The 23,295-nt window shown below is 33.8% G+C and overlaps 1 protein-coding gene across 1 annotated transcript; it reads left to right on the top strand.

The window, feature by feature from the left end:
• Positions 1 to 16,305: 16,305 nt before the first annotated feature.
• Positions 16,306 to 17,229, top strand: LOC101964784 (olfactory receptor 5AC1). Its single transcript, XM_005336770.1, has one exon. The coding sequence runs from the start codon at positions 16,306 to 16,308 to the stop codon at positions 17,227 to 17,229; it is 924 nt and encodes a 307-aa protein (XP_005336827.1).
• Positions 17,230 to 23,295: the final 6,066 nt, after the last annotated feature.

The following is a 23,295-nucleotide window of genomic DNA, read 5'->3' as shown; positions in this document are numbered from 1 at the left end:
AACCACCAACTGCATCTATTCTCCAAAGAAATGATGTCGATTCTCTTGGTTTGATATCACTGTGTTTAAAATAATTGATGAAACAAAATTTTTATAATTCAATACATTTAGGGAATACCATGCTCATAATCCATGAATTGCTTTACTTTAAAATTGGAAAAAGAACAGAGTCTCTCATCTATCTTCCCAGGTCCTTGGAGATCTGATGGATGATGAATTTCCTGGCACCACCTTCCACTTTCTGACTTTTCCCTTTGCAGATCAGCCCATTTAGAGTTTTTGGTTTGTCTAATGATCAAGTCCCTCTCATAATCTAGATCCTAAAGTGATGAAGGCCATATAGTTAACAAGCATCCACTGTCATCACTTTTTAGAAATAAAAACTCCAGGGCCCCAAACTAGAACTTCTGAAATAAGTATACATTTTAAAAATATTTATATGAAATTCACTGTCATTGCTGTTTAGGAAGCAAGACATGGATCAAATCCAATTAAAGTACTGATCTTTTGTTTTCTTTAGCTACTCATTCTAACAATTCCCTAATAAGTTTCAGATTGAAGTGGGGAAGCTAGTGTGTCTGGAATTTAAGTTGCAGTTTGCATGAGAGGACCCCTTTATTTGAGGTTAACTCCTGAAGGGAATCCAATTCTTGCTCTTGTTAAAATGATGTGCTGATGAGCTCAGATTGCAATGTACTAATCAAAACACTCAGAATGGTATTTTTTTTTGTAAATAAACTGTAGTTTCCATAAACATGTTCTAAGTATCCTTTGTGAGGTAAAATAAAGAATTAAATTGAAATTTTTAAATTAAAATTAGAACTGTTACAATGACTGATGTTTATAATTACATCATTCTCATGCTTGTGGAATAAACTGAACTTCTTATACATATCCAAATCCACAGGCTCAGTAGAACAACTTCACTGGTCCTATAGGGAACTCTCTGGTACTCTTTAGGGGACATAAAAATCTTTACTTCTTGCACTTATGGATAAAAATGACAGAGTTATATAACTGTTTGGCTCTTGTGTACAAGAAAACCCATATAAATAGAATTTTATTGAGGCTGGTAAATTAAACCTCTGAAACAAATGAGTTTCATTGTATGCTCATTATTTTCGATTTTGTGCTATTGTCTTTTTTTTTCTGTTTTATAAAACCTAATACTTTTAAAGGACCTTTGCATTCTTTCAATTTATTGGTAAGACAGAAATATTTTCTGTAGTTTTAAAATTCTTTATAGGAAAGGTTAAAAAAAATCTGTGTAACTTGTAACAATTTAGATTGGGTTTGAAAAATGACAAAAAGCAGAGTCAAAATTGGAAAACAGTGCACTCTCTTTTATATTTAAATTCATGCTGACCTTTGGAGAAGCAAAAATGCTGTAAGACTGATTTCTTCTCTGTAATAATATGTTTATTATCTAGTTAATCTAAATATAATGACTTTATTTCAAGATCTTGAACTTTAAATAATTTACATGTGGGTTTAAAGTTATAATTCACACTAATTCTTATATAAGAAATATTTTGAAAAATTCTAGTAAAATGATCCATAGGGTTTAGTTCATCATGCATGCTGATTAAAATGTTCAAGGTATCACTTTAATATGAGTTCTATGCTGTCACCAGAATGCAACAATATTTTGTTGAGTACTTTATATGTATTTATCTGGAAATATGATGAAAATGTTCTTTCATTGCTCTTTTCAGTGTGTGTGATTTAAGAAATACCTATATAAAAACTGAATTTGATCATTTTGAATTATCAAGTGAAAAGGAATTGTGTGGAGAGTATTTTGCTCCAAATAGAGCACATCATACTGTAATTATTGGTACTTTTTATTTATATTGCCTTTTCCAAGATCCTGTAGATGATTATCATGTATTTTACTAAAAATGCTTGTGAGTGACCAAAATGCTATCAATTTAAAGAAGCAAGATTTCTAGAGTCAGTTTACATCAGTCACTGTAACAATAAAGACTAAGAAACTTGAAAAATTTTATTGTGTATATTTGATTTTTACCACATGATGTTTTGATATACATGTATGAAGTAAAGTGATTGATCAAGTCAAACAAATTAGCACTCAATCATATTTTTAGAGTTACTTTTTTTGTAGCTGTTGGTGGTACACTTAAAACCTACTCTCTGGGCATAATACCAGTATTTAATTAAATATTTTTAATCACTAAATTATAATTTTCATGTTGTGCTCATATTAAAGATAAAGCAATTTTTAAATTTGGTAATACTAGTTTAATTACGAAAAACAATTTTCTAGCAACATTTTAAATCAAATATCTCTTTTGTACTCAAATTCCTTGGAGAAAAAAAAACAACTGCATTTTGCATAGAAGAAAAAGTTGATTGACAACTTTTAATTAATTTCAAAGAAAAGACAATCACCCTCATAAAAATATCTGAGCCTTTCCCTTTGTTTCATGTTCAGCCTTCGTTGGATACTTCCTCTTTCTCCTCTGACTTTTTAAAATAGATAGTTTGAAAATTTTTCTTCTTAGTTGAGGCATTATAAGTTTACATAATATTGGGATTAAAGAGTTATGCACATGTATCTCAGTTATTTTCTGCCCTTTTTCTTCCTTCTTCTTTCTTTTCATCCACCTGCAGTTCTCATTCTACTTGATTTTCCTCTCTTCTCTCTTTTTAAACTTTTATAGAAGTGGTCTACAGGAAAATATATTCTCATGAAGATAAAAATGCCAACTGTTCTCTAATCACTTAGAATGAGTGATTCATTTTCTTCACTATTGTTCTACTTGCTTCCTATGCACTTAAAAAAAAATGGTTACATTCTGGGCACTGTGGTGCATTCCTGTAATCCCAGCAGCTCCAGAGGCTGAAACCAGAGGATAATAAGTTCAAAGCCAGCCTCAGTAAATGCGAGGCAGGAAGCAACTCAGTGAGACCCTGTTTCTAAACAAATACAAAATAGGGCTGGGGATGTGGCTCCGTAAGGCCCCTGAGTTCAATACCCCGTACCCTAAATGAATAAATATATAAAATTATTACATGCTTTTTAAAGGGTCAGTCAATTTCAGTCAAATTTTGTTTAACTACCTCTATGCCTCATATTGTTAACTCCTCCTTTGTGCAAAGTATTCATGTCATCTTTGATTTTATATATGCTGGTGATCACTACTTGTTTCTTTTCCACTAGCAAAATTCTAATCAGATAATTGATTATTGAATATTCCAATAGAAAAATGAGCTCCATTATTGAGACTAGAGGTTATCAATATAATAACAACAACAATAAATTTTACAGTGTAGGTATTTATATATCACTGTTTAGAAATACAATCTAAATGCCACAATAAGAAAACTCTTTTCTTTCCTGAGTGATTATTTATTATATTATACTGCTCATACTCAAATAGAACATCTGAGCATGTGGATATCATGCCAAAAACTCCTCACAATTTTCCTCTAATAGTAAACAATGAAGTCTCTGAACTAGCTTTTAAAACACTGTATAATCTTACTTGCCTCCCAGGTCAATTGTGTCCCCTCCCTGCCTCACTTTTTGCAGGTCAATCACATTTACAACTTTTTATTTATCCACAATCCAGATTACAATATCACTTGCCTGTTTCAGGCATCCACAGACATCACCAGGATAGAAATAAAGACTCCTAAGCCCTATCCCATAACTACTGAAACAGAATCTGCATTTAAACAAGATCTCCAGGAAATTTATAGGTATTGAAGTTTTTGAAGCAGAATTATGTGCTGCCTCCCATTGTCTTTCTTCTTCTTTGGTCCTCACTCTAACCTACCCTATTACAATTTCTCTGTAGATTTCTGCTAAAACTGGTAGACCTATGTTTAAGGCTGGAGATTTAGGTACAGTCTCATGTACACAACGTCATTTGGGGTCAATTTCTGAAGGAAATATAGACATTTGGTCTTATTAAAATCATCTGTTAAGGGAAAAAATAGTAGAGTGAATTATAAGGAGAACTTTCTAGCTTTTTTGTGATTTGGAATTAAAACAGAAAAAAAAGATAGTCAGCAAAGTGAGTATATGAGGGATAATTTGAAGTTTAATATTGGCAGTTAGATACTTGTATAGTTCCAGAGATTCTGGTCTTTGCAATGGAGATTGAGAAAATACATAAATGCTAAGAATACAGCAGCAGAGCCACAGCATAGCAGAGGGGTTACTTGAAGGGAAAGAGAAGATATAGAAGATGAATTGGGTGTGGAAATAGTTGCAGAACAGAAAGGAAATCTGAACTTAGCTAATCTGGTACTTCAGAAAAGCTGTATAGCAGACAGGTATTTAGAAATGTTCCACATTTCTCAATTAATAAATGGGGTAATATGCTGGGAATCCTGTGGTTGAGGTCATACCTGTGATTGCTATTTTGGAAATATAAATCTCTGTATTTTTCTTTCCCTGAGGATCATAGCAAACATTACTACTATCTTGTCCTTGCCAGAATCTACCTTGTGGCTCAGCATAGTGCTAGCAGAATGCCAATGAAGGAGGCACAGAGAAGAATGCATGTGGCAAAATTTGAATCAAAGATGTAAAAGAGATTAGAGCTTCCTCTTCCTCTGTTTCTGGAGGCGCAGGAGATCAGATGAAGGCTGTCAGGAAATAAGAAGAGTAAGTGTATGCATCAGAGGACTGGGACTCCCTTAGCCCTATTCGTGGGCAATGGACAATATGGTACCTCCTATGCAGCTTTACTCATGGCGATTGATTGTTTCACCCTGCAAGGGTGTTTTGGGGATATTACTAAACCCTCTTGGGAATGTGTTGATCTCATCTGTCTAGAGTAAACTTCAGATGATGGAATTTCCTATTCTGTGCTACCAAATACTTAAAAGCAGGGAAGCTGAGAATCATTTCTACCAGCTCTGGTCCCAAACTAGTCCAGTGGGGTGCCTACAAAACAACCCAAAGGAGGAAGGAGGAAATAAACATAGCTCTTGCTCTCTGTAAAGGATGTATAGCCCAAAAAGACATAAAAATAAGAAATTATTGGTGAAAGTAGTGAATGTCCACACTTGTTCACAATTTTAACTCCCTTACCCGAAACAAATTCTTTCATTTTTCTTTAAAACCTTAATTGTATTTACAGATTGGTGTGTGTGTGTGTGTGTGTGTGTGTGTTGTTGTTGTTGTTGTTGTTGTTTTTTCTTTTATTATTACTTTCTTTTTCTGATCTATTGTGGGTTTTTTTGTTTGTTTTTTACTTTCTGTTTCTCTTTTTTTTTCCTCTTTCTGATAAATGCTCAATACTGAGTTCCTTGTAAAGACAGGGAGATGAATAACAGTAATAACAACAAATAGCAATGAACAAGATACAGCATTAAAATTAGAAGTAAATATGATCCAATATTCTTTGACTCTTAGTCTCTCTTTCTTTATTCTTTTGTTTTTCATTTTAGCATTCTTTCTTCTCTGTTCCCTTTAATTTTTTTGTGTACTGTAATGTTTCCTTTTGCCTTCATCCTCTCATTTTATTTTCCCCTGTAATCATATTTTTAATGCATCTTTTTTATCTCATGTAATTTATGCCCTCACCATTCCTGTGTTTGATGTATCAATATTGTGGATGTCAAAATTGATACTTGAATTTTATCTTAATGCTGTGTGTGGTTCACTGCTCTTAGTTATTATTGTTATGAATCTCCCCTTTTCTGAAAGGTAAAGGGTATTTACCATGGGAATTTTGAGTTTGTATGGTAAATGTTATCTTACTCAGCTATACATGTAGCCCAGATTGTGTACAGTACATATTGTTCCAGCCCAAACACAATTAAACTTCAATGAATACTATGATACAAAAAGGAGGGGATATAAAAGCCCCAGATGGTTACCAGTTTACAAAAATATATGATTGTTGAGAATCTGTGGGCACACTCCTGGATATTCACCCATTTTCACTGCAGAGAGAAACAACATAGTCTATGTAGAGCATATCTATGAGTGGCTTCAGGACAGGTGGTTCTCATATGTGTTCTGAACTGTGCACTTTTCATAATAATAGAAAAATATTGACACATCTTGGGTCAATATACTCTACTGTCTATAATGTATATGCCTTATCCACTAGAGGTACTCCATGTCCACCTCACTCAAGACAGAATGTCAATTATCAAGAACACAACTCACAATAAATATTAATGAGTATGAGGGAAAAAAAGGTATAATTATACATTGATGGTGACTGCAAATTGGTGCAAATGCTCTGGAATGAAGTATGGAGATTGCTCAAAAAACTAGGAATAGAACCACCATTTGACCCAGTTATACCACTCCTCAGTATATATCCAAAGGAATTAATCAGCATACTACAGTGATCCAGCCACATCAATGTTTATAGCAGCTCAATTCATAACAGCTAACCTATGAAACCAACCTAGGTACTCTTCAACAGATGAAAGTTAAAAGAAAAAGAATTATATATACACAAAAGAATATTACTCAGCTATAAAGAAGAATGACTTTATAAAATTTTGTCACGACCCCTCGCCGGCAAGGGAAACACGACACAGGATTCTTCTTTCAGCAGTTTACTCAGGACCTTTGAATCATGATGAGAAAACAGGAACAAGAGAAGAAAGCGTGCGAGCGCCAGCAGTCGGTCTGCCCTAGCTTAAGTACCCAGCCTTGCCAATGAACCAGCACTACGTGGAAGAGTCTAATAGGTACAGCACAGCGGAAGCAGGCTAGAGCCCAGCCCCACAGCCTTACAAGGAGTTGTTTACTTCTAACAACTCTAACCGCTAAGTCATCAGAAGCAGGAAGCCAGCGCCATTTTCAGGGTGCGGTCTCCGGCTCCCAACAAAATTTGCTGGTAAATTGAAGGATCTGGAGACTATCATGCTAAGTGAAATAAACCAATCTAAAAAACCAAAGTTCAATTGGTCTTTTTGATATGTGGATGCTAACACAAAACATGGGGAGGAGGAGAAGAACAGAAGTTGATAGGCCATAGGTAAAGGGAAGTGATGGGGGATAGGGATAGGAATAGGAAAAACAGTGAAATAAACCTGACATAACTTTCCTATATACACATATGAATAAACCACAGTGAATCTCAATATTGTGTTCATCCACAAGATAGGCGTCCTAATTGAAATAACATATACTCCATATTTGTACACATATGTCAAAATAGACTCAGTAGTCATCTATAACTAAAAAGAAGAGCAAAAAAAGGAGATCCCCAAGTCTATAAAACATACAGAGAATATGGGAAAATCAGGTTCTGACATAGCATGCACTGTCAAAATACACTAAACATCACCCAAGAAGTAAGAGGGAAACTGTATCATGAAACCCAGTTGGAAATATAGTCAACGTTTTATAATAATCCAATAAAGCAGGACACATCATCAACACAGGGTGTGTTCTAAATAGGCCCTTAAATAAAAGTGAAGGAGAAGCAGAGATTTCAACATAGAATGTCAACTAATATGACAAACCAAGTAACCTGATACCTCCTAAATTTTATAATTTGTTAGTAATGTGCTCCAAATATGTTGCATAGGATGAAATACTGGAGAAGGCATTCAAAAGAATAATTATAAAATATTAATGAATTCCAAGAGATCAAAAAAAACCACAACTGAACAAATTAAGGAAGGGAAAACAAGGAATGAAGGAGAAGTATAATTTGGAGAGATTTTGAAAAAGAACCAAAAGGAAGCCTGGGAAATAAAAACCTCATCAAGTTAAATAAAAACCAAAGTGGAAAGCATAAGCAATAGATTGGATCAAAAAGAAGAAAGAATTTCAGAGTTTGGAGACAAGGTGGATGTACTAGAATATTTAGACCAAAACAAAGAAAACAACAAAAACAATAACTAATAACACAATATGCAAGAGTTCTTGGACAATAGTAAAAGACCAAACTTAAGACTCATAAGTGTTGAACAAGGAGTATAGATATAGGCCAATGTCATAAAAGAAATCTATTTACTGAAAATAAATCAGAAAATTTCCCAAATCGACAAATAGACATGAGCAGAAAAGAACCTCTAAGTGACATAGTTAAAATGTCAAAATTCAAAACAAAGAAGGGGTATTAAATACTGCAAGAGAGAAACCCAAAGTTACTTAGAAGGACAAACCCATCAGAATGACAACAGAATTTTTAGATCAGATGAATCAAACATTCAGAACAACACATTTTATTTATAAATGAATGTCTGCTAAATCATGTCAGAATTGTCACCTGTGGTACAAAAAAGTGGCATATATTATAATCCCTATTGTTAAAATTAGAACTGCCAATATAACTTAATATTTATGATCCCAAAGTTTGAAACATCCAGTGGGAAAAATAAACTTTTCTGTAGTGTCCAAATAAAAAATGCCCATTAGAAAATTCTCACATTGTCCTAATGGGAATCTACTGACTTGCTTGAGGGACTTAGTTCACCACTCCTCCCTTTGGCAAAAGCACCTAGTCCTATAATTGGCTGATCCTATCTGAAGGCAAATTTATATACATGATATTTCTCAGTTTGGGTATTAAACCTCCAAAATGAATCTGTGCGAGCAATTTCTGTCCCTATTTTTTTGGTCACTCCTGTATTATAATTGCATTTAAAAAAAATCGTATAAAGCTTAAAAAGTTTAAATGATCTCTACAATGTCTTTCAAGGCATGGGTATGAGATAAATAATTTCTATAGTATTCATTGTTTATTATGAGGAAAGTTAAAATTTTTGTTCAATTTAATATAATTTATGATTGGGTTTTCAAAATGCTCAAATGGACAAATGGAAATGAAAAACTTGTAATTGAATAATCTGTGTGTGACATTTTCATGACTAAAGTCTGGAAAAGCAAAATAACTAGCTTATTACCTTCATAACCTAACCATAATGACTTGATCAGATACATAGACCAGAAATTTAATTTAAAACTGAGCTTCAAGAGTCTATCATATTATTTCTTATGTAAATTACCTCTCTTGACTTTTATAAAAAGATTCACTCTGTAATTAAATATATATTCTGATTGAAATATTCAGTTATTAAATATTAGTTTCTCTATTCTTTCACTGACTTTCAAAATATTTTTATTTAATATACATATGAATACACACATATATTTCATAATTATGTACATTATATATATGTATCTAATACTCACCCATATTCATAGGAAAAAAATGCATAAATTACCCCTTCAGTACTCTTTCCAGCCTGATTTACTTAAAAAATATGCACAAACAAAACTTGAGAATTTTCAGGTATTTTGTGTTTTGAGATTATATTAAAGCCTACATCAAATTAAAATACATTTAATTGCCAGGTATGGTGGCACACACCTGTAATCCCAGTGGCTCAGGAGGCTGAGGCAGAAGAATGTACAGTTCAAAGTCAGATTCAACAAAAGCAAGGTGCTAAGCAACTGAGTGAGAACCTGTCTGTGAGTAAAATACAAAACAGGGCTGGAGATGTAGCTCAGTGGTCAAGTACCCCTGAGTTCAATCCCTGTCTCCCCACAAATATATTTAATCACTGGAATTATTGGTGTTAGTTACTTATACAGCTTGTTTCTGCTTAATGTCTTCGCCCAATATTATTTGCTAAAAGAAAACTAATTTTATTTATTGGAAATGAAAGCACTTTCAAGTAGAGCTTCTAAGTAAAAAAAAAAATTACAAAGAAGGCTAAAATATAAGTAGAGATTTTTTTCAGCACAGATTTCCAAATCAGGAGTTGCAAGATCAATTAATTTTAGATTAGGTAGAGGGGAGTGAAGAGAGGGGAGGGGACAGCTGATAGGAAGGATAGTAGAATGAAACACATTATCACCTTATGTAAATATTTAACTGCATGACCAATATAATTCTACAACATGTAAAATCAGAAAAATGAGAAGTTATTCCCCATTTATGCATGATATATCAAAGTGCATAAATGCATTCTACTGTCATGTACAACTAAATAAAACGAAACAAAACAAAAATAAAAACAATAGTCCACTGTTCCACTGGAGGCAAAGGAACAAGATCTTTAATAACTTTATAAGGAGAAAGGATATATGTATAACTGCGACACTATTTGAAGGTAACCAGGATAAAATGAGTACAGCTCTTTGGAAACTGATACAGATTAGGGTGGTTATAAACTTTGCAAATCCTTTGAAATGTCCTTGTCAAAGGCAAACTGGCTACTCAGATAACTTTTAAGCTTGGCAGGGTATTGGAAAGTTGTTCCACTTGGCTGTTTCAGTTCACAGTGTGATGTCTATGAGGCAGCACACTTTTCCACAAATATTTAAGACTTGAAAACAACAATTCTCTCCTTTGACTTCCTTACACCCATTTTGACATTTGTGTTAACAAAACCAATAACATTTCTAGTGTAAGTTGGTTCTAATCACTGTAATAACAAAGAAAAGGCAGATTTAAATATGGAAAAAACTTTCAGACAGTGTTAGTATATTAATGTACAACAGAAATCTTGCAAATAAAATTTTAAGTTGAATCTCTCTTTCATACACAAATTGCCAAGGAAATTAAATTTCAAATTTTGAGGAACAGAAAGAATTCACATCTTTGGAATGCAAGGTTAAGACACATACATATTCTAAACCCTCTGAGTCCTGAGGCTTTCCTTTGCTTTCCTTGGCTTATTGTGTTGACACTTGTCTATGAACATACTTTACATTCTCTTCCTATTTTTTCCCCTTTTTTCTTTCTTTTCAAAACTCAAATTTTTCCTTCCAATGCTTCTGTTCTTTTTCTCCTCTCCCTGCCTTTCTCTGTTATACTTACTCTGGAATACTTTTACTAATTTTTTACCAAAACATTTTATAGTTGACCATGGCAATAGAGAAATGCCATCTAAGTGTGAGTGCTCGCTGCAGTGCTACCTGCTTCCCCAAAACTTTTGACCTTTCTCTAACTATTTGGGTATATACACCCAAATTTAGTCATTTCACTAAAGCCATTATAGATCTTTCATTTTCAAAGTCAGCAATCTCTGTTTACTCCATGTCTCACTGGAACTTTTGTGTTGACATTTGGCACTTTACTTCACTTTCTCCTCACTCAGTTTCTCTCTCTTTATGTTCAGGTCAAGTCATTCAATTTTTCAGTTTTCCTACCGCTTCCCTGATCACTCTGCTCAGTACTTTTTAGATGTTTCTCCCTGGTCTCTTTCTTGTTTGAGCTAGGACTTGTGGGTATAACACAAAATGAGTTTATTGAATAGATATTGTCTGTAACATAGAAAACATAGGGAGATTGGAGGAATGAACTGTAAAAATAAGTAGAAACAGGATGAGGCAATGCAGCCAGCCAATCCAAAATCATTTCCCTACACTAGCTCAATGAAACCTTCTGTTGCTGCTGTTGATCATTTGAATGTCATGGCTCATGCTATCAATTCCATTGTTGAGTGCTGAACACATTTGTTGGAGTCTTAATCTCTTTTCCTGCAGTTGCAAAATGTTCTTTGGTCCCTCTTCTTTTGTTTCTCACTCTTCAAATTCCAAATAAATTGTGGGTTGATTTGACAGGCCAAACCTGGAAAAAGCCTCTTATTCTAAGAGCAACAGTTTTGGAAATGTAAGTTTCTTCATTTAGGGGGACAGAGTACCATTGCTTCACCAAGATTTATGGGATACAAAAGTTTATCAACCCTGGTCAATCTCATAAGTGACACATGCATATTTTACAACCCAATTGCAATGTGCATTTTATATTTTATATGAAGGAGAAGTAAACATCTACTGTATCTATTCAATAAAGTATTGGGGGTTATCTGTAAATGCAATTAATTTTACAGTAAATAATGTACAGCTAAACAGCAAAAGACTTTTCAATTGTGTACAGTTAATTACTGAGTCTCTCATTTAGAGACAAGATAATCAGGCTTAAGAATATTCACTGTTATTTTATGTGGAATGAGAAGCTAAAAATTGTAAGTGAGGAGATTATATGTATAGGGTGGTAGTGAAAATGTGTCTTAAGATCAGTCTGTCTGTTATCATTGTGGAAAGATAATTAAATGAATCCCAGGAGATGAATATATCTTGAACTTTGGGGTGAAAGATGATTAAATGAATCCCAGGAGATGAATATATCTTGGACTTCGGGGTGAACTGTGGAAATGGAAAGATATTTCTGTATTAAAGACATCTTTAGCAGATCAAATCTAGAGAACTTGGTAATAGTTGAAACAACAGAGTTGAGGTGAGGTTAAGGTCAAGGATGTGGCCCTGCTTTATCAGTTGAATCTGTGCTTGTTTGGTTGCATTGTTCCCTGAGATAGGAAACCTTGGAGGAATACCAGGTTTGGGGGTGGATTAAGAAAAGAACTTAATCTCAGATTTGAACATGTCAATTCTGAGGAAATTTAGGGATATTTAAATGGAAATAAAATTTATTTGGTAGTTGGGTTATGACAGTAATAAAGGAAATAAAAGGAATGAAAACAAGTCTAATCTAAACTCCATTTAGTGTTATTTTATAAAGAATCCATGATGGTGAACCCTGAGGACACAGTATGTAGTTTTAATTGTTGAAACTAGTTATTTGGATGATTTAATGCTTAGTTACAATGCCTATTAGAACAACTTTCATGTCACCCTACTGGGAATTTCTGGGAAACCTTAAGAGAATTTCAAAAAAATTTAAAGAATGGATGTGCAATATAAGAAAATAAATATTATCATTGGAGTTTCTCTTGACAATTGTATTTAAGTACTATTGCTTCTTTCTGTGATTTTTATATTACTTTCAGAAAATGAGCCTACTTCCAATTTCCCAATATTTAAAGGAACTAGGTGAGAATGCAGGAATTTTATAATTTAATTATCATTTTATCAAAAGAGATCAAAATTTTAGGTACTAAATTAAAATCCTAGACATATATTTTAAAGCAGCAACTCAGATCTAGGCAGATAAAAATAAATGCCCATAAGAACATGTGTATTTCAGTTATCATTTTTACTGTTACAGTAACAATTGCTGGGAAGTTTTCCATTAACAAAAAAAATAAAAATTGGAAAATTCAGCACTAGTCATAAGAAAAATATATTCAGTTTTGTAATGTGAGAAGTTTTCTTGAGACATAAATTATTATGTTCAAATATCACACTGTAACTTTCCAGAATGAGAAATTGTGATTTAAGATTTGTAGGACTGAGTACAATAAAAATTCCCTAATTTCATGGAATCATGAGATTTTGGGCTAAAGGTACAGAAAAGAACCTCAATATACTTCTTTTGTTTCCTTTTACACTTCATAGCTCTTGAAAAATTCACTGTTTACTAATTTTTTGCTAAGTTATACACTGCAGAATCTAAAACTAGGAAAACAATAATTTAGTCATTTGGCTTTAATGTTGAAACAGTTCTTTCAGGTCAAATATCTGATTGGTTTTCATTTTAATCAATATTTTTGACTGGCTCTTTTTCATACTGGTGCTCTCTATGACTATATATTTATAAGTAAGAATTTAAAAACTCATTCTTCATCTATTTTTGTTGAGAATAATTGAGCAGTCATTTCTCATGCTAAAATTAATTTTCTGAGCTATGTGAGCTACATCTCTAGCCCCTCTACACCCCTTATTTTTAATTTTCATACAAAGTCTGGCTAAATTGGTCAGGCTGGCTTTGAACTTAATGTCTTCTTGCCTCACTCTGCAATTGCTGGGATTACAGGTATGAGACCATATCTGGCTTTAACTATAATTCTTAAAAAATAAACTTTATTAACATTTTAAAATTGTCAAACACAGTTTTCCTAATATTTTCCAATAATAAAATTCTTAATGTATTCTAAATAGCTAATGGTATGATTATAAAATGATGGAACTATTTTAACAGATAAGAAATACCATCAAAATCCTTTAAACTCAATGTATTTATTTCTTTTTTCACAGTAACCTAAAAGAGTCTGTAATAACCAGAAAACTTCTCTTTAGAATTCTTCTAGAAACTATTTATAAATCATGAAAAAAACAAATATATGTACTTCATGCAAGCATTAAATTTTATATTTATAGTGGTGAAAACAAATGAAATATATAAAAATAAATTTAATAAGAATGTTACTGAAATTAGATTAAAAACTCAAAGCAACTTTGTTTTTATATTTGAATCCCTATTGTATAGAATTATAGATAACTTGATGATGTTAAAAACTCACACCTAGTTTCAAAACTCAAAAAAGTGTTATCAATTGAAAATGTCCAAAAGAATATGCTAACTTCATTGAAGCCTATTTATAAATTTAACTGATATTTAAATGCACATTTTAAAAATTATAATCTTCTAGCTTTGCATTAGACTGTGGTTCAAAGTCTCTCCTTTAAAACAGAACAGGATTTTACTTTTCCTGTTTCTGATCTCCACTATTAAGATGTTAGAGACTCTTTCACAAATATTTTATGTATGTACACATATAACTAAATACATAATTGTATGAAAAAGCATCATAACATATACATGATGCTCTTCTTGTGGAACTCTTATTTTGACCTCTTGGTTTTTTCTTTCTCTATTCCCTTATTCCTACCTCTACTCTCACACCAGAAAAAAAAAAAAAACAGTGGCATAAACTTAAGAGTTAGTATCCATGATTTTCTTCAGGTGAAAGAGAGATTTATAAATGCATTGCTTATTTTATAATAGTGAGAGTATAGCATTTGTAATTCTCTGTATCTTACTCTTTGTAAGTTCTTTACATTGTGGTAATTCTCAATTCAATTTGTTATAACTCTTTCTCTAATAGCTAATATATTTTGTTGCATAATATGAATGCACTGCTTTATCCAACCATTGCATTTTGAAGTGTGTGCTCAGTGCCTCCTTGACTAATAAGGCCTGACAAATTCCTTGTATATGTCATGTCTATGTAGCTGTGCTTTATTTATAGTGTATATATAAAGGAAAATGTTAAAACCAGGGACATATTGTTTTTAAAAATTTAATGTAGATTATGTAAAATTCCTTTTCAAAAACTTTGCTGCAATTAATATTTCCTCAGGTAGTATATGAGAGTACTACTTTTCTCAGCTCATTCAACACTGGGTATTTTTATACACAATAATTTCTGCTAATAAAAAAAGAGATTTCTGGGTTTTTTTTGTATGTGTGTGACCATGTGTGTATTTATTCATGACATGTAGAAAGTTGAGGTTATTTGCATTTGATTTATTGGTCATTTTGATTTGTTCATTTCTAAATTTGTTTATTCACATCCTTCATACTTTTTAATCTTCTTTTAGATTATTTACCCTGTTCTAATCTGTTTTAATAGACAATTTTGTTACAGGCAAAAAACTACATAGTTTATATACATGGTAAACATATTTCAAGACCTATTATATATCCTTTGAATCCTTTGCTTTGCGGTAAAATTATGTTGTTGTGATGTACACTGGCTTTCTTTATTTGGATAAACACTTCTTAACATCTATGTAGCATTATTGTGTCCTAAATTTCATATCTATGGTATGAATTAGGAGTCTAATTTACTTCCAGACAAATAACCAACAACATATCACAATCCGTTAAATCATCATCCTTTTTCAACTAAATATATTTTATTTACCTAAGCCACAGTCCTGTATTATTGAATTCAATTTCTTAGCTGTCTACATTCTATTACACTGATCCTATTGTGCATTTTTATCTTAATATTTTGATAGATGCCTTCATAGTTCAGTAACAAGTAAGTTAATCTTGATGATTCCTATTACTTATATATTCCTGGGAGCTATTTCTGAGAAACAATTCTCTTCACATAATTGTTATGATGATTTTATGTAGCTTTAAAAATATTAGATTGAGAAGGTGCTATGGCCCAGGCCTGTGATTCTAGCAGCATGGGGAGTCTGAGGCAGGAGGATGCAATTTTCAAAGCCACACTCATCAAAAGCGAGGCACTGAACAACTGAGTAAGACCCTGTCTTTAAGTAAAATACAAAATAGGCTGGGGAGATGGTTCAGTAGTAAAGTACCCCTGAGTACCAAAAACAAAAAAACAAAAAATCCCAAACAAACCAACACCCCCGCTCCTTAATTCTTAGTTTGAAAAAGATTTTCATTAAATTTACATATCCATTTAGATGAATAATGAATTATCATTTTAAAACTATTTATTATGAAGAATTTTAAATGAACATAAATTATAGACAAATAAATGTAAAAATTTAAAACTATCATTTGGATGATAGGAATTGATTAGGAATGTATTAGTCACATAAAAATATAAACAACTTTATGATTCTATTTTGACTGTTCCTTACCTTTTCTTTCATTTTGGTGATTGTCCAGATCAATTATGGCAGAAGAAAATATGACTCTAGTGACTGAGTTTCTTCTCACGGGACTTACAGACCGTCCAGGGCTGCAGGTGCCCCTATTCCTGGTGTTCCTTGTGATCTACCTCATCACCATGGTGGGCAACCTTGGCCTAATTGTTCTCATCTGGAAGGACCCCCACCTTCACACCCCCATGTACTTATTTCTCAGCAGTTTAGCCTTGGCTGATGCATGCACTTCATCTTCTGTGACTCCCAAGATGCTTATCAACTTTTTATCTAAGAATCATAAGATATCCCTAGCTGAGTGCTTAACACAGTTTTATTGTTTTGGCTCCAGTGCTACCACGGAATGTTTCCTCTTGTCAGTGATGGCCTATGACCGCTACGTAGCCATATGCAATCCCTTGCTATATCCAGTGATGATGTCCAATAGCCTCTGTACTCAGTTTATAGGTGCTTCATATTTTGTTGGTTTTCTACATTTAGCAATTCATGTGGGTTTGTTTGTTAGATTAACTTTCTGCAAATCCAATATCATACATTATTTCTATTGTGAAATTTTACAACTATTCAAAATATCTTGTACTGATCCTACAATTAATATGCTTGTCATTTTAATCTTTTCAGCCTTTATGCAAGCCTTCACCTTTGTAACCATTATGGTCTCGTATGCCCAGGTCCTCTTTACCATTCTTAAAAAGAAGTCCGAGAAAGGCAGACACAAAGCCTTCTCTACCTGCAGTGCCCATCTGTTCTCTGTCTCCTTGTTCTATGGCACTCTCTTCCTCACTTACGTTGGTCCAGGGTCTGGACCAGATGAGGATAAGGAAAAAATGCTTTCTTTATTTTACACAATAATAATACCCCTGTTAAATCCTTTTATTTACAGCCTGAGAAACAAGGAGGTTATAGGTGCCTTGAGAAGAATAATAAAGAAATAAATTTTTGTCATACAAGTTTCAAACTCTTCTTTACTTTTTATGGAAAAAACCAAAACCAAAACACACAAACGAAAAACAATCTTTTGGATTAGCCACTACTCTGCCATTTTACCCAAGGACAAATAGTCAGAGTGATTGCTGAGCTATGTGTGAAGAAATCCAATTTTTTTATTTTGAGTCCAGTGCTAAATGGGCTTTCTTAGTCATGGGTTCAGTGAAAGAGTGATCACATTAGCCATATGAGCTTATTTAGATACATTGTGTTCCACTTTATCTTTGCATTTGCTTTTGCAAATTAGGTATTTGCTTTACCCTGTAAAATTACAGGTAGTAATTAGTAATTTTATGGTGCAACAGTGAGAAAAATTTACTAGTAAATAGCTCTAATTGAGGATGACCTGAATAGGCAATTACTTACTTGAATAAACTTAGTTTATCTCTATGAACCTGCAAATAATAAGTTTTGCTCTCTCTCTCTTTTTTTTTTCTTTTTTCCCATACTCAGTAATGCTGCAAGACTGACTAAAATAAAACTTTGGTCATATTTATAACTTCATGCACTATTTTTATATAGAATATTGAATATAACAAGACATTTGATAATATTTAAATTTAAGAATGATTTAGTAGAAAGATATTTCAGTTACTAGCTGTATGAATTCATTATTATTTTTATCAGTTTTACTAGATGCCCTCAGGCAAAGGAACTAGATCAGAGATAAGAAAATGGTTTATTATTTAATAACAGGAGCAAAAATCATATATATATATATATATATATATATATATATATATATATATATATATATATAATCATGTTCCTGAATTGAATGTAAATTAGTGGTTGAGAACTCATGGGATAATTTTATACTTATAGAGAAACGTGACTCAACTCTTCTTAAGTAAGACAGTTATATGCCTTGATCAATCTCTTCTCAGTGTATTTACTTAGAAAAAAATGATAAAAATAAAGAATTAAATTTAAATTTGAAGTTGTTGAAGTTTGAAAATATATCTTTTTTTTTCTCATACTTAGGAAACACTTCACATTTTTTCAAGCCAATACTTTCAAAAGTATACCAAAAGTTTTATCTAAAGATTTAGGTGTATGGGCCATGTGCATTGACACAGGCTTATAATCCCAGTGGCTTGGGAGGCTGAGACAGGAAGATCTTGAGTTCAAAGCCAGCCTCGCAATAAGTGAGGCCCTAAGCAACTCAGTGAGAACCTGTCTCTAAGTAAAATACAAAACAGGGCTGGGAATGTGGCTCAGTGGTCGAATACCCATGAGTTCAATCCTTAATACCATTCACCCCCCCAAAAAAGATTTACATGTATGATATCTTTGATTACTCATCTGCTTGTCATGAACACATTTTGGGAAAAAAATCTACTTTGGTCTTAAGATTAATTTCAATAGATGCCCAATAACAAAATTTATTAACAAAATTTATTTAAAAGTATTCTATATGATTACATTCATTAACTTTTGAAAACTATTTGCATTTAGATTCACTTTGTAACAGTGTACTAAATACTGGTTTCCTTTGATTTTTTTTTTTTTTGGTAAAATGCTCTAGTTTACTATTATTATTCTTTGAGTAATTCTCTGTTATACTTTTCATTACTTATATTCATACAAGTAAATTTATTTTTCATGTTTATGGTACCACATGTTTTATTTGGAGTTTTTGTACAGATAACTATATATTATACTTATTATAATCCTTTCCAACCCAAAAATTGTACAAGTATTACATAGCCAAATCTGATTTATTAAATGAAATTCCATTTATATTATTATAGTACCTTGGAAAGACAGTTTTAATAATTGAACTGTAGTCTTTTGTTTGAGAACCTCCCGAAAAAGTGACATTTAGACAATATTGAAGTGACTCCAGATATGTACTAATTCAGCATAAATTTCTGGAATTGGTCTTAACTGATTGTTCACCAGAAGTGTTTTGGGGTATATTGTATTAGTTGTGAAGAGTCTTTATATATGATTTGTATTTTATGGAATGCATTTGTACTGAAAAATGGACATGAGGGAAACATCCCTCTAGGTGCTAGGTGGTAAGCAAGTAACTTATGCTGACAGATCCTGGACCTGTACCTTCTCTGTGTTGTCATGGATCTATATTGGAAAAGTTGGCACTAAGTGATTGAGATTTGGCAATCTACCTGATTACCAAGACCTCTGCATTGCTGCTGTTTTACCTGTTTGTTATTCTGATTTTAAAGATAAATAAATATGGATAAAATACTTGGCCCACTAAACATTGTATAAGTCCATTGTATTTTGAAATTTGATTGTCATGGTACACTTGAAATTTACAATGGTATTCTTACAACAAAAAAATTCTCAAGCAGAAGGATGGGTAGGGAAGGATGAGAGACTGATCTAGATGGCTACTAGGATGGCTGGGTTTGAGGTTGAAGCTTTTTTTTTTTTTTGAGGAGAAATATGAAGGATAATCTTATGAATGGAATTTAGATGATACAGAATCAAATCTCAAGGGTTAAGCAAACTGGATTAATAAAGGCAAGCAGGAAAAATGACTACAAACATTACTTAATTGTTTATTTATTTGTATTTGTTTGGGGATGCTTTACCACAGAGCTCAATTTCCAGTCTTTTTGTTCTTTTTAATTCAAGACATGTTCTTGCTAAGTTGCTGAGGGTCTCATTAAATTGCTGAGGCTGGCCTTGAACTTGGGATCCTCCTGCTTCAGTCCTTGGAATTGCTGGGATTATACGCATGCTCCATTAGCATTAACTACTATCAGGAGAACACAAAGAAATAGACTTGACATTGCAGAGAGGAGGCAAATATGCAAAACAGAGGATCATAAGAGGTTTCCTGGGAACCTGGCTGATACTCTGTTTATTAAATAACTAGGAGTCAATATGCTCACTGTCCCAGATGTGGGAAGACAAGGCCCTATGATCATGGAAATCAGAGGTATTTGTTAAGTAATCAGGGCAATTTTTCAATTGATATAAACACTAGAAACTTGAGTTTTTGTTAGTCTGGATACTCAGACTGCATGATCATGAATAATATTTTCATAGTTGGAAATCTATTCTTTCTGAATATAAGAAATTGTATGACCTGGCTCCAATAAATTTCAGAGTATAGTTCTCATTTGTGATAATGGTACACTACGGCTAAAGTAGCTTATACTGAAAAAAAAAGGTACCTGCCCAATTTTTTCACTTCATGGTCGATAAAATACCCTGGAAAATATAGTAGAAATAACCTTATGTTGAATATGTATTAACCATAGAATTATTGTTAATTGAAAATGTCTCCAAACTATGATAAATTCAGTGATAAGGACAGTTGCTGCTTCAAATAATCTGCCTAAACAGTGCAGTGATGATAAACTTAACAAACTGCTATTACTAGGTCTCAAAGATGGATGAAAATTCTGAGCCATTCAAAAGAATAGGAATGATTAAGAATGTTCTGAATAGTATATACCTGCAATCCCAGCTACTTGGCAGGGTATGGCAGGAAATCAGTTTAGTCTAGAAATTTAAATCTATCACCTTGACAACACAGTGAGACACTGTCGAGAAAGAGCACGAAAGAGTGAAAAATCAGCCTCTCCCTCAGCAAAGCCTGTCCAAGGAAGGGGGCATGACCCTTGTCCTTGGAAAGACCCACAGAGCACCCCTAGGCACATAGCCACCCTGCTGAGTTGTTTATCTACAAATAACAAGAGAGATCTGCTGCACCAGGTGTCCCTGACTCAGTCAGGCTAGGTGGAGACCCATAGCAACCCCCTAGCAGCCACTAATCTGCATGAGACAGGGAAATACCTGGGATGCCAGATGACCCTCCCAGTAGTTTATGGTGGTTGATAACAAGATGGGAAACCATGTAGTTCAGCACGTACACTCCTCTTGGCTTTAAACCAATGAGTTCAAATGAATCCCCCTCTTGTACTAACCAATCACCCCTACCCAACTTGTTCCTGCCAGTGAACAATGTGCTAATCAATGTTAAGAGTTGTTGTTTGATTTTCCTGCAGTGTGTGATGATTTGCTAAGAGATGCTATGATGTAGGTGAATATATGATGTCCCTGCCTTCCCCCAAAGAGTGTATAAAACTGCTGCAAACCCTGGGCTCGGGCCTCTCAGCGTCACCAGTTGCTGTATGAGTGTGGAGGACCGAGGTAGCTCGCAATAAACACCTCTTTGCTGCTTACATCGATATTGGTCTCTAGTGGTCTTTTGGGGGTCCTGAATTCGAGCATAACAATCTTGAGCTATTTTCCTCCACCACACTTCTGCCATGAGGTTCTGCCTCACCTCAAGCCCCAATAAGTAGAGCCAGCTGTCTTGGACTGAGACCTGTGAAACTGTGAGACCCTAAATAAACTTTTCCTCTTCTAAAGTTGTTTCAGTCAGTCTTTTAGTCAACAGCAGTGAAAAAGCTGACTAAAACAATAAGTGACTTTACAAATGCTTTGTTTCAACTTCAATGTGGAAATTGGTTAAAATACTACTTAATGTCAGGTCGGTGGCAGTGACTTAAGAACAAAGCACCAAGCAGCCTGAGTGCGGTAAAGAAACATCAATCAGTTGCTGATGGAAATGCCTGTCAATCAGCAGGATCTCCTGGCTAACACCTGTCAATCAGCAGGAACTCTTGACCAATCCTGGATCTCAACTCCAACTCCAGAGGGACAAGGGACTCTAAAAACACCCTTTTCTGCCCTAAGCCCTTCCCTTCCTGCTGTAAGCTCCATAAAAATTCCAGTCCTGCACAGAGACCAATCCACAAAATTACAACTTTCTTATATTTGATAAAGGGGCTAAAAGCATGCAATGGAGGAAGGATAGCATCTTCAACAAATGGTGCTGGGAAAACTGGAAATCCATATGCAACAAAATGAAGCCGAACGCCTTTCTCTCGCCATGCACAAAAGTTAACTCAAAATGAATCAAAGAGCTTGATATCAAATCAGAGACTCTGTGCCTGATAGAAGAAAGAGTTGGCTCCGATCTACATATTGTGGGGTCGGGCTCCAAATTCCTTAATAGGACGCCCATAGCCCAAGAGTTAAATACAAGAGTAAACAAATGGGATTTACTTAAACTAAAAAGTTTTTTCTCAGCAAGAGAAACAATAAGAGAGGTAAATAGGGAACCTACATCCTGGGAACAAATCTTTACTCCTCACACTTCAGATAGAGCCCTAATATCCAGAATATACAAATAACTCAAAAAATTAAACAATAAGATAACAAACAACCCAATCAACAAGTGGGCCAAGGACCTGAACAGACACTTCTCAGAGGAGGACGTACAATCACAATAAGTACATGAAAAAATGCTCACCATCTCTAGCAGTCAGAGAAATGCAAATCAAAACCACCCTAAGATACCATCTCACTCCAGTAAGATTGGCAGCCATTAGGAAGTCAAATAACAACAAGTGCTGGCGAGGATGTGGAGAAAAGGGTACACTTGTACATTGCTGGTGGGACTGCAAATTGGTGCAGCCAATATGGAAAGCAGTATGGAGATTCCTGGGAAAGCTGGGAATGGAACCACCACTTGACCCAGCTATCACCCTTCTCGGACTATTCCCTGAGGATCTTAAAGGAGCACATTATAGGGATACTGCCAAATCAATGTTCATAGCAGCACAATTCACAATAGCTAGACTGTGGAACCAACCTAGATGCCCTTCAATAGATGAATGGATAAAAAAAGTGGCATTTATACACAATGGAGTTTTATGCAGCACTAAAAAATGACAAAATCATGGAATTTGCAGGGAAATGGATGGCATTAGAGCAGATTATGCTAAATGAAGCTGGCCAGTCCTTAAAAAACAAATGCCAAATGTCTTCTTTGATATAAGGAGAGCAACTAAGAACAGAGCAGGGAGGAAGAGCATGAGGAAAAGACCAACATTAAACAGAGAGGAGTGGTGGGAGGGAAAGGGAGAGAGAAGGGAAACTATATGGAAATGGAAGGAGACCCTCATTGTTACACATAATTACATATAAGAGATGGTGAGGGGAAAGGGAAAAAAAAACAAGGG

Source organism: Ictidomys tridecemlineatus, chromosome 3, assembly GCF_052094955.1.
Source record: "Ictidomys tridecemlineatus isolate mIctTri1 chromosome 3, mIctTri1.hap1, whole genome shotgun sequence".
NCBI lineage: Eukaryota > Metazoa > Chordata > Mammalia > Rodentia > Sciuridae > Ictidomys > Ictidomys tridecemlineatus.
This window is presented reverse-complemented; position numbering and strand designations above follow the sequence as displayed.

Excerpts from the sequence above, each read along its gene's own strand:
- LOC101964784 (XM_005336770.1), top strand. The coding sequence starts at position 16,306 with ATGGCAGAAGAAAATATGACTCTAGTGACTGAGTTTCTTCTCACGGGA.